At 44.6% G+C, this 12,995-nt stretch overlaps 1 protein-coding gene across 1 annotated transcript in view; it reads left to right on the top strand.

Moving 5' to 3' along the window:
- The window catches only part of RGS6 (regulator of G protein signaling 6), a 161,120-nt gene that overhangs the window by 129,693 nt on the left and 18,432 nt on the right, over positions 1-12,995 (top strand). The window contains 1 exon segment of the mRNA XM_024737801.1: positions 822-1,008. Within this exon segment, the coding sequence (XP_024593569.1) occupies positions 822-1,008 (187 nt within the window).

Below are 12,995 nucleotides of genomic sequence, written 5' to 3'. Positions count from 1 at the left end.
AATATGGATGTGAGCACGAGGTTTTTCTCTCCAGTGATCCCTGGAGAATCTTTTAGTAGAGAGGTTCCCCACGTATGTCCCTTCAGCTCTGTTCCAGATGAGCCCATCTGCATTCCAACAGACATTTATTGAGCACCTACTATATGCCAAGCACCATGCCTGATACTGATGTTGCAAACAGGCTCGGTTTCTCCATCTATAATATGAATGACTGGGTCCTTCCAGCTCGAATATTCTTAATGACGCCCAGATTCTCTCTGCTTCTTTGATCTCTCCTTCATTTGGATGCCGCCACATCCCAACCAGATATGGCAAAGGGACTCACATTGTCTGTGGCGTGGCATCTATGTCAAGTGGCAGTTCTCAGCCAGGGGTGACTTTATCTCCCAGAAGACATTTGGTAATGTCCAGAAATTTTCTGGTTGTCACAACTGGGGAGGAGATGCCACTGGCATCTTATGGGTCGAAGCCAAGATTGCTGCTAAATCTCTTTCAATGAACGAGGCAGTGCTCACAACAAAGAATTATCCAGCCCGAAATGGCAATAGTGCCGAGGCTGAGAAACCTTGATGTAGAGGGAGAGAAATCTCTTTTTGGTAATCAGGGGCGCAGTGATCTTCTAACATGCATTTAGTGCAATAATGGAACGCCTTTGTATTCTCAGCAGGCCCTGCGGCCTTCGTCATGTGTGAAGTGGCCACTGGGAAGGCTTGGGGATGCAGCAGAATGAATGCCACGGGAGGTCAGTTCTGGGACCATGTCCAGCAGAGCAGCTATTGACTAAGCCCATGGAACAGACTGTCTTTGTGCTTCCATTTCAGGTTCTGGTTGGCTGTCCAAGATCTCAAGAAACAACCCCTACAAGATGTGGCCAAGAGGGTGGAAGAAATCTGGCAAGAGTTTCTGGCCCCCGGAGCCCCAAGTGCAATCAATCTGGATTCTCACAGCTACGAGATAACCAGTCAAAACGTCAAAGATGGAGGGAGATACACATTCGAAGATGCCCAGGTTTGCTTATCTAGTCGAATAGTTCTGTCCCAAGATGTTCACTTTTCCACTCCACCACCCCACCCTTTAACACACATCCAAGGCGTTGTATGTAGTTACAATTTCAGGTTTTGTTATTTATAAGGCCATCAGTGGAGACCATTCCAGGTAGGTGCACAAAACAATTCCAGGAGGATTGTTTTCCTAGATGAGTTACGTTGTTCAATAGAAATAGAAATTTACCATTATACGTGGTATCTTTTCCAGGAAAACCTCAGAGTGTTTTACAAAACCTGAAGTCCTGTAATAAGTCGTAGTAGAATCTGGACACCATAGCACAACATTGGCAAACTGGGAACAGTAGCTGGCAGGGCCGGGGGTCAAGCCCACTCTCATAACTACCACCCTGCGCTGCTTCCACAGTGACTCCCAACCCTGTGGTGACTGGGGCGCTTTGTGCCATGTGATGAGATACCACGAGGAACAGGCCAAAGCCCCTGCCCTCGAGGGAGTTAAAGCCTAGTGGGAGAGACAGACAAGGAAACGGGCAGTGTCACCAGTAAATGAAGTGCCTCAACAGGGTGAGCTCTAGGGTTTAAGGGACCCATGGTTGGTGGTTGGGAGAGGGAAACTTACACCCCTGCTAAGCACCGTTACCCACACAGCTGCTGGCGAGGCTGACGAAAGAAACAGAAGCCTCCTAAGCAGCAAGCTTAACTTGAGGGCTGGGAGGGGCCATTTCTAGAGATGAGCATCAGACCCATTTCTCACTTCCTGGGTCCTAACGTTTATTTCCTTCCGCCATCCTACACTCCATGACAGGGCTTAAGGTTTTGCTCTGGTCCCCTCGACCCTCTTCATTTCTCTCACTTGTAAGGTCCCCAGGTGAGAATTTAGCCCTCCCACAGACATTACCTAATTTAGGAAACAGTCACCGATGCAGGTAATGGCATGAGAACACAGCCAGTGTCTCATCATCCAGATTTGCTCAGAACTTCAGAATGGAAATACCTACCAACCTCAACACCACGACTATCATTTCTCTCCCCCTGGTCGTGAGCTCCACTGGACACCTGTGCCAGGTAGATTTGGTTCTGTAGAGTTCAGTGACTTTGCTTTATGAAGTCCCTCGCACCCTTTGCACCTTCAAAGCAAAATATTTAAGTCATGAGAAATCTTTTTTTCTTTTCCAATAGATTTTTGTACGTGTGTGTATGTGTCCCAAGCACATAGCGACATATCGTGGTGAGGAGAGTGATGGCGAAACTCCGTGGGTAATGGAGAGTCTCCATGGGTAGTAGAGAATCTCCACAGGTGATAGAGAATCTCAGTGGGTGGTGGAGAGCTCTCCATGGGTGATAGAGAAGCTCCATGGGTGATGGAGAAGCTCCATGGGTAGTAGGTAATCTCCATGGGTGATAGAGAAGCTCCATGGATGATGGAGAAGCTCCATGGGTCATAGATTATCTCCATGGGTGATAGAGAAGCTCCATGGATGATGGAGAAGCTCCATGGGTGACAGAGAAGATCCATGGGTGATGGAGAACCCCCATGGGTGATGGAGAAGCTCCCCAGATGAACAATCTGAAGCACAAAGCTCAACTCTCCATTATTCATGAAACATGAGAAAAGGGAGACTGGTCAGAACCACGATGCTCCCCACCCAGTATTATTGCTCTGATCATGATATCAGGAAGGATTTATTTTCATGTTTTATTATGGAAACTTGTAAACATGTGGAAAAGTAGAAGGAATGGAGCAACAAACCTTTGTGGACCCTCATCCAGACTCAGCAATCATCTATACAAGACTGATCTCATTTTTATCTGTGTCCCCACCTATTTTTTCACCGTTTGTTTTAAAGCAAATCCAAGACTGTATCATTTCACTGTAAATAGTTAGGTGTGTATCTCTCTAAGAGAAACTGACCCTTTGGTCTTAACATTACCACAATGCCTTAACAAATTAGCAGTTATCTCTTAATATCATCAAATGTCATGCAAGTGTTCAAATTTATGATAGTTCCATAAATGCCTTTTTAAAATCGTTATTGAAAATCAGAATCCAAACAAGGCCCACACATCGCAGTAGATCACCTTGTCTTTTAAGCGCCTCGTAATCTACGGGTTCCTTTTACGTCCTCCCCACCCACCCCCCCAACCCCTTGCCATCTACTTAATGAAGAAATTGGATCCTCTGTGCTGGAGAGATTCCATTGTCTGGATTTTTCTGACTGCAACGCTGTGGTACTATTTAACGTGTCCTTCTACCATCTGCACTTCCTATAAACTGGTAATTTGACTTAGGTGTTTAATCAGATTTAAGTTTGATTTTTGCGGGCAAAATGACTTCCTGGACTGTGCTGTGCTGTCTCGTCAGAAGGCACGTGATGTCTCGTTGTCTCTCTTTGTGGTTTTAGCAGCTATTGATGCTTATTGCTTAAATCCGTTAGTTAATTAGGGGTTACAAAATGCTGTTCTAATTCTGTCATTCTTTCTTCATTTATTAACTGAGATACAAACGATCAAATGCACCTACCGTTTATCTAGTAATACGGTTCACATAGGAAAGACGGAATATGTGTTGGACGCATTCCCTTTATTTGCCAATTTAAAAAATAATGAATGGGGCTCCCCTGGTGGCGCAGTGGTTGGGAGTCCGCCTGCCGATGCAGGGGACGCGGGTTCGTGCCCCGGTGTGGGAGGATCCCACATGCCGCGGAGCGGCTGGGCCCGTGAGCCATGGCCGCTGAGCCTGCGCGTCCGGAGCCTGTGCTCCGCAACGGGAGAGGCCACAGCGGTGAGAGGCCCGCGTACCGCAAAAAAAAAAAAAAAAAAAAAATAATGAATGGTTTACTGTCGTCATCCAGTGGTGACCAATGAGGGCTTTTTCGTGTGTCTGTCTTTTAGTGTCCTTGTAAACCTGTGGTTTTAAACATATTTGACGTGTTTTATCCATTTTGTTTGTTATTTTTATCAATGCTTGGATTGTGCCATCTCTGCCCTGTTGGCTCCTTCTGACATGACCCTACTAGTCTTTTATGTCATTCAAACACCAAGGAAACTAAGATGATCCAGGCCAGTCCCCAGACCTGGAATCAGCTAGTTCTCTAAGAATCGCTGGTTCCTCTTAGGGGGAAATGGTTTTTAGAGACCATAATTTGGGCACTTAGAGGCACTCATCGTTCCTGGGTTGGTCATCATTTTTAGGCCTTTCCAGTGGCCAGAGCTAGGAAATAGGTAGTTGTTATTTCTGATAAAAATACATCACGAGTACATACTGATACTTTCCATTCAGACTCAAAACTACAGGGGATTCTGTTTAACTTCTTTCTTACGTCTGTGTCACCCTTCTCTATGCTGAGAATCCTGGTTCTCAAGGACGCCGTAGATGATAGCATTAGTACTTCACGTTATTCGCTTTATCCTGCATCACCACAGAGCAGTCTCAAAATCGCAGTGCCACCTAACAGCAGCGACGTGGTTATTGCCTGGTTCTTTAATAGCTGCATAGTATCCCATTGTGTGGAAGTACCATGGTTTAGTCAACCAGTCCTCTCTTCCCGACATTTATGTTATTACTAAGTCAAGAAATATTTGATTGAAAACTTGGGAAGTCAGCACATTGCACTGTGACATGTTTCTGGATACACAGCCTTCATTAGCACAGCTCTCTGCCATTTTTCAGGTACATACTTCCAAATATATTGTATCAGCTTACTGAGGATACCCAAAGCATCTCTAACCTCCTCAGTGTCTGTTAGGACTGGGATTCTCTGAATTCTAATAAAGTACTCTTCCTAAACCAGTTTCTTTTCAGCTTGTCCCCTTTTGTTTCTTAAGTGTGTTTTCATCATAAGTATACAGAGTGCTTCTCACTAGCCCTCTGACCTTGGGCAAGTTACTTAAACTCCCTGAGTCTTCTTTTCCTCATCTGTTGAACACAGATACAATGGTACCTATACTGTGGAAAGGGAATTAAGTGAAATGAAGCATGTCAACAACTAACCGTGTCTGGCTCACAGTAAGATAAGATATTTATGATATTATTTCCTTAATGTCATCAATACTCTTTTCTTATACTTTTATGTTTAGGAAGTTTGGTGAAAGAATTCAAATAATTGCATATAACCTTAGTACCCAGAGATAACTCCTATTCTAGTGTTTTGTTTCTCTCAACTTATGTGTAAAGAGTGTTTATGCAAATAGGGTGACTCTGTAGCCTGCCTTTTACACTAAACTAAGAGTTAATTTAAAAGGCTACATTTCTTCTGTAAAGGGCCAGATAGTTTAAATTTTGAGGTTTGTGGGTCATATGATCTACATCACTACTACTCAATTCTGCCATATAAAAACAGCTACACCGCAACAGTGTAAAATACATACATAAGTGGGCCTGGTTGTGTTGAAAAACTTTATTTATGGACCCTGAAAGCTCAATTTCTTATCATTGTTCATGGAATATTATTCTTCTTTTGATTTTTTTTCAGCCACTTAAAAATAGAAAAACCATTCTTAGTTCACATAACATAAAGAAATAGAGTTTGAGACCACTGTGCTGAACATTGTCATGAAAATCATTGAAACTTCAACAGATCAGAAAGATAGAAGATAGAGAGACTTGGGAGTGGTTAATCTTTCATTTATATGGGGGAGTAGGTTAGAGTAGACCATCTTGGTGCAGTAACAGCAGCCCACCAATCTCCGCGAATGTTTCTGCATCAAGGTTGAGTGTTACGGAGCCAACCGACCAAGGGGAAGTCAGCCAGTACCATGATCTTCACACTGCCTTACCCTTCCTGGCCAGCACTGCTGCCTGCACCCGCTGCACGGGTATGACTTAGAAGTTTCCAGGTAAGGAGAGGAGGCTAAGACCCAGCCAGGACTTGCTCTCCGATCTCCCAACTTGCTGGTCAAGTCTGCAGCTCAGATCACACTGCCCCTGGGTTATTAGAACTGAGGGCTTGGTTGTCATGCAGAGACCTAGAGAAACTCCAGGTCCCTAGAGAAGGTCCCCAAGCTGGGGAGCAGGCTCTGATCCTGTTTCAGCCATATGCTTTGTCTAGGATTGTAAGACTGTAAGTCCTTTAAGCTTGCTCTCCTCAGTCTGCCCGTCTGAGAAGTGGGAATGGTAACACCCAAGCCCTTTGGAATGCCCCCCTCCATCACCCTACTGGGACCAGGAGCTCTGGGGTGGCTTCCTCAGCCGGTCACATGGTTCTCAGAAGCCAACCAACAGTGGTCAAAATGCCAATAGACATGTTGAGTATATGTCCTGCTACTAGGGATCAGTAGCCAAAGTGAAGACTCAGCCAGCTTTATGCATTCATTTGAAATGGGGACTGGGGGTGGGGTGCAGGCTCCCTCTGACGGTTTTGTCTTTTATCTGACCACATGCATTGTTACAGCAAAGTTAATTGCCTGTGTTTGCTTCCTGTGGAAATATCTCACAAGATGCCCCGTGAGCATGGGCCCAGCATTTGCACTTGTGTTTTGCCGATCCATTTGGCTTTTTTAAAAATCTGGGCCAAGACCAAATCTTCCATAAAGATCTGTGGGCTGTGACCATAGCCCTCAGCTGTTTGCTGTGTTGTTCCAGTTTCACAGATTTAGCCTCGTGAGGGGAGAAAAAAAAGAAAAATGAGCCATGATTTTTTTTTTTTTTAAGGACTCAGTTCTTTATGCTAGGGATTGAATTCTCTGTTCTCAATCTTGGGGCATCCGCAGGAGCTGCATTGCCACCTACTTGCTATGTGGTCTCAGGCAAGGATCTTGACCTTTTGTGCCCTAGTTTTCTCCTCTGTAAAATGGGGATGATGTCTTCTCTACAGCCGTCTAAGGGTTTTTTAGAAATCAGATGAGCTAATATTACTGAAAATTCTTTGAATAAGTAAAGTGCTATATACTTATATGTGTGAACTCACAAAAATTAATGGCTTTAGTATTCCCTGAGATCTCAAAATTCCAAGCTAGATCTAAAATGAGTTCTCCCAAGAAGGGTCTGCTCTTAGAAGGGGTTCTTAGTGGGGGGGAAATTCAAAAATAAAAAGTATGTAGGAGCCAAATCTGGGGTGCCTTGAGTGTTTTCCTAAGGAATTTGAACTTTCTCAGTCTGAAGACAGTAGGAAAACATTGAAGGCTTAGAGCTGAAAGAGGAGGAATGAAATGGTGATGAGCAGAGCAAGCGGAAGCTGAGAGAGATCTGAACCTCGGGGCATGGAGTCCAAGCTCTGCTGGTGGTTTTTGGAGGAGAGAATGAAACCACAGGAAGTATCGCGAGCCTGAGACCTCCTCTCAGGGCATTCATCTCTTTCCAGAGCGTCCACAGGCTGCAGGAGGGAGACCGGAGTCAGCAGGCTGGTGCAGTGGCTGCCTGGCTTCAATTTTAAAAGTCTCAGAGTATCCTAGGATGTTCCGAGGACTGTGTCACTGGATCCATTCAGTCATTCGTCCATCTCCCCATCCATCCGTTTCATGAACATTCATTCTCCCGTTCGAGTTGGGAGACCTTGACCTGTGGGCTGTGAAGTTCTACACTGAGGGAAATTGCAAAGGATATTAGGGACCCAGATGGCTTTTTGCCATTGGGCACAGCTTATCCAAGAGCACATCATTCTTTTTTTTTTTTTTTTTTTTTTTTTGCGGTACACAGGCCTCTCCCGTTGCGGAGCAGACTCTGGACACGCAGGCTCAGCGGCCATGGCTCACGGGCCCAGCCGCTCCACGGCATGTGGGATCTTCCCGGACCAGGGCATGAACCCGTGTCCCCTGCATCGGCAGGCGGACTCTCAACCACTGCACCACCAGGGAAGCCCAAGCACATCATTCTTTACAAATAAAACAAAACAGGCCTAGGAAACCACTTCACTGAGATTGGATTGGATTGGAAACCTGTCCATCAAAGGGATTGACAGTTGAATCTGATGGACCAATCCAGCCTGTTGACTTTGGTCCCTGCAGGTTCCCACATAGGTTTCCTACATGTCCAAGCCACCCTGCTTTCCTGACCTGCAGTAGCTGCTGAGATGCCCCATCCAGACCTGTACCTGCAGTGTCTGGCCTCCAGTGCCTCTGGATTTTAAGTTCTTTGCTGGGAGCAGACATCTGGCCTTCCTTACCTTCTGTAAATCCCTACAACATTAAAATAATGCTCTGCACACAGTTTTGTTTTAAATAAAAAAATTTCCTTGACAACTCAGTCCAGAATGATAATACTCTCAGCTGTACCTATCATTTAAAATAAATAAATAAAAGGCCATTTGTCCCTTGGTTTTCCACTTTGAAAAATCTTGCCACACAACCTTGAGGAGCACATATAGTAGGTGCTCAATAAATACTGGTTAAATCCAATTTCTATAACATGCCAATTCAGCAAAACTTGGAATATCCACTAAGGGCCAGATGTTCTAGGCTCTGGGAATATACAGATACATAAGCTCTCCTCTTAAGCAGACCCCAATCTAAGTTACCAAACCTCCGCTTGGCCATCATCTATGCATGGAGTGATCAAAGAGCAACCTCGAGGTCAAAATGAGGTCAGGGTGATACAAGAGCTGAGAAATACACCATCGAGTTACACCCACAGTGAGCAGACAAGAAGCCTCTAGTCAAAAGTCTCTATTCTTACCTAAACTTTGATGTTTAAAAGCAACTTGATTAAGGAATGCAAGGCCTCTAACATTTGCTTTGTTCAAAAGCCAGAGTCCAGTGGAGCCCACGTTTACATTTGCCCCAGATTACTCAGAAGCAGATGTCTTCCTAGCTTGGTGAAGGCTGTTAATCTTTGCCCCAGTGGTGGAGGTGGTGGCGTCGTGTGCCAGTATCACAAGACTACACCAAGTTTCCTGATATTAATCCTCATTTGGAGGGCATTTCCTAGTAGACTTCCCATGCCAGACATACTTTAATAAAAAATGCTATGGCACTGCTTACTCCAGGAATTACTCATTTTATCCTGTGGGTGGTTTTATTTTAGGAAAATGAACAGCAGAGGGAGGGATGCATTTTGAAAAGAACAAATCAGTTGTTTGTGAGCGGTTTCTGTTTATTACCACAGAGACGAGTAGTTCTTGAAGAGAAGGCTTCAGAGAACTAAATTCCAAAATTTCTCTGTGGATGCTTCAGAGCAGAGATTTCTTGCACCAAGCCCCATGACCTTGAAGAGGAGAAGGAAACATTTGTCTAAGTTAATACCCATGGTATTTGGGTAGGTGAAAGGAAATATGCAAAGCTGTCTTTGAAGCTACTCTTATCTAAGAATAGGGATTGAACAGCATCAAAATACTGTGCCCTTTGGCCAGTTAAATTGAACATGTTTATACAGATGCTTTGCGATGTAAAGGCAAAAGATAATTCACTCTTACACTCTCTTGTGACTTGAATGTTGCATTCCATGGAAACACTGTCTGCCACGCCCCACTTAGAAAGACAAAGAAATCCAGATGGGGGCTTCTCATTTAAGATCCACAGGATCCTAGAATATTTTTTAAAATGTATATATGTATATATATAAACTAAATCACTTTGCTATACAGCATAAATTAACACAACATTGTAAATCAACTATATTTCAATTTTAAAAAAGAAGGAAAAAACCTGGAAAAAAAGATCCACAGGATCCTAGGATGGTCATCCAAAGCCGCATCCATGAGGACAAGCTACTGTCTTTCATTCAAGTGAGCGTCTGTACTCACTCAAGTGAGTCTTTTCTATGTTTATTAAGCAGATACTGACTTAGGATCCCCATCAATTCCCTACCACTGGGCAGTCCCACCCTCTGTCCTCCTGAAGGACCCATGATGAGAAAAGTGTTCATTTTTTTTAGGCTTCAGCTAACCGTGCCTAAGGTCTGAAGACCTTTGGTTTAAGATATTCAAGAGTCTCTTGAAAGGTGAGACTGATACATCTTCTGGGTGACCTTCTGTGATGATTACTCAGAAGCAGATGTCTTCCTAGCTTGGTGAAGGCTGTTAATCTTTGCCCCAGTGGTGGAGGTGGTGGCGTCGTGTGCCAGTATCACAAGACTACACCAAGTTTCCTGATATTAATCCTCATTTGGAGGGCATTTCCTAGTAGACTTCCCATGCCAGACATACTTTAATAAAAAATGCTATGGCACTGCTTACTCCAGGAATTACTCATTTTATCCTGTGGGTGGTTTTATTTTAGGAAAATGAACAGCAGAGGGAGGGATGCATTTTGAAAAGAACAAATCAGTTGTTTGTGAGCGGTTTCTGTTTATTACCACAGAGACGAGTAGTTCTTGAAGAGAAGGCTTCAGAGAACTAAATTCCAAAATTTCTCTGTGGATGCTTCAGAGCAGAGATTTCTTGCACCAAGCCCCATGACCTTGAAGAGGAGAAGGAAACATTTGTCTAAGTTAATACCCATGGTATTTGGGTAGGTGAAAGGAAATATGCAAAGCTGTCTTTGAAGCTACTCTTATCTAAGAATAGGGATTGAACAGCATCAAAATACTGTGCCCTTTGGCCAGTTAAATTGAACATGTTTATACAGATGCTTTGCGATGTAAAGGCAAAAGATAATTCACTCTTACACTCTCTTGTGACTTGAATGTTGCATTCCATGGAAACACTGTCTGCCACGCCCCACTTAGAAAGACAAAGAAATCCAGATGGGGGCTTCTCATTTAAGATCCACAGGATCCTAGAATATTTTTTAAAATGTATATATGTATATATATAAACTAAATCACTTTGCTATACAGCATAAATTAACACAACATTGTAAATCAACTATATTTCAATTTTAAAAAAGAAGGAAAAAACCTGGAAAAAAAGATCCACAGGATCCTAGGATGGTCATCCAAAGCCGCATCCATGAGGACAAGCTACTGTCTTTCATTCAAGTGAGCGTCTGTACTCACTCAAGTGAGTCTTTTCTATGTTTATTAAGCAGATACTGACTTAGGATCCCCATCAATTCCCTACCACTGGGCAGTCCCACCCTCTGTCCTCCTGAAGGACCCATGATGAGAAAAGTGTTCATTTTTTTTAGGCTTCAGCTAACCGTGCCTAAGGTCTGAAGACCTTTGGTTTAAGATATTCAAGAGTCTCTTGAAAGGTGAGACTGATACATCTTCTGGGTGACCTTCTGTGACACAGACTTGCTGCCTGTGACTTCCCAGGGGCCCGGTCAGCCCTCAGAGCTTTGCCAGTTCGGCCCTTCCTTCTGGTGCGGAAGGCAAGTGGTACATGACCTGTGAGGTGAGAGCCTGTGTCACCCTGGGAGACTTGGCCGTTGCTGTCACTGACAATGTGGTGGTGAACAGTTCCCGAAACGGAATGGTGAATGGCAGTTGCATCTACCCCTGGGATGACTCAGATTAAAGATTGAAAGGAGGGCCCTGACGCTTCTGCTAACCACACGCTGAGGACCTTGTCTCAGCCACAGAACTTGACTCTCTCAAAACCCCAACTCAAGGACCATGAACAGCACCGTGTACCAAGGGAAGAGTGTGAGCTTTGGGGTCACAGAACACTGGGCTCAAATCCTTGCTCTGTGCTTGGGCAAGTCACTCAACTTTGTAGAGCTTTAGTGTCCTCATCTGTAAAATGGGATTGTTTAAACCTAAGCACTGATTCAGAGCAAACAACAACAGCAATGGAAATAATACAGCTGGACTCCGCTCACCTTTCCTCCTCCCCGGGAACCTTCTGGTCTTTGGTCTCCTTCCCATGTCATCCCTGGCAAGGACAGTCCCAACATGAAGGCCAGTTATCATCATTACTTTACATGTGTATAGTTTTCGTAATGTGTTCCCTTGTATTTCCTCGGTTAATTGTGTGCTCGGCGGGGCTGGAAAAGGCAGACTCAGGACCTGAATCCAAACCTTTGGCCCCCAGCCCAGCCCCCCTTCCAGCATCTTACACGGCAATGTCACATCCTGCCCCACAGCGTCATCTTCCTTCAAGGGACCACAAGGAACCCAACAGTTCCCAAAGGCTGGATGTTGTTCCAGGAAGCTTGGGTGTTCCCAAGAGGACAGAGGACAGAGACACATACATCTGCAAAAGAAAAACAGGACACTTGAAAATCCCAAGAAAAGCTCTTGGCAGCTGTGCAATGCTCCAGCAGAGCGGCCTCCCACTCCAGGAGGATGCTCTAAAGCTGGGGGATGAGATCGTAGCTGTTTCAGGAACCCACAGCAAAGAGGAGGACGTAAGGGTGTTCTGAAGTAGTCTAACTGCTCCAGCATGCTTGGGGCCCAAGGCCCAGGCATTTGTCTGATTACCTTCCCCAGCGCTGTGAGGCCCACTGTGTCTTGTCTAAAAACAAAGGAGATTTCCAAATGAGGACCCTCACTGCAAAACATTGATTTGTAGCAGGTGTGGTTTTGAGACAGCTTGCACTGCTCGCTCCCTCCTCCTCCCGCATGTCTCGGACTCCACTGATTCCAGTCATTTTGGGTTTAGGGGTTTTTTTCTTTCACTCCATTGCTTTTTTTTTTTTTTTCTGAATCTTTTTTATTGAAGTATGGTTGATTTACAATATTATATGAGTTTCAGGTGTACAACATATCATTCAATATTTTTATAGATTACATTCCATTTAAAGTTATTATAAAATCTTGCCCATGGTTCCAGTTGGTTTTGCTTCTGCCTTAGCATCCCAGGTAAGCAAAGCTCCCACCTCGGGCTTGGCCCTGGATGAGGGTGGAGTGTCTCATCAGGGTGACATCCATGTACTGTAACTGTCAACCGCCATGGGGTGTGATTCCCTCCCCCCACTGAGAATTGTAGCTAAGATGTCCAGTATGGCTTAGGGCCTTAGGACATCAGTTTCTCTACCTATGGAGAACCATCCTCACCCTCCCTGGAGCAGGTGCCTCCCTACGTGTCAGGAAGGCAGATGTGGACTCTGGTAGTTCTGCTTGTTCACGGTCAACTCAATCATCCGTTTTTTAAAAACAGAGAGAGGGAGCAGGGGAGGGAGGGGTCTGGGGAAGGAAGGAAGGAAGGAAGGAAGGAAGGAAGGAAGGAAGGAAGG

The sequence above is a fragment of the Neophocaena asiaeorientalis genome, unplaced genomic scaffold (assembly GCF_003031525.2).
Source record: "Neophocaena asiaeorientalis asiaeorientalis breed wild unplaced genomic scaffold, Neophocaena_asiaeorientalis_V1.1 scaffold49, whole genome shotgun sequence".
NCBI lineage: Eukaryota > Metazoa > Chordata > Mammalia > Artiodactyla > Phocoenidae > Neophocaena > Neophocaena asiaeorientalis.
The sequence above is the reverse complement of the archived record's forward strand: the minus strand, read 5'-3'. Positions and strand labels throughout refer to the sequence as shown.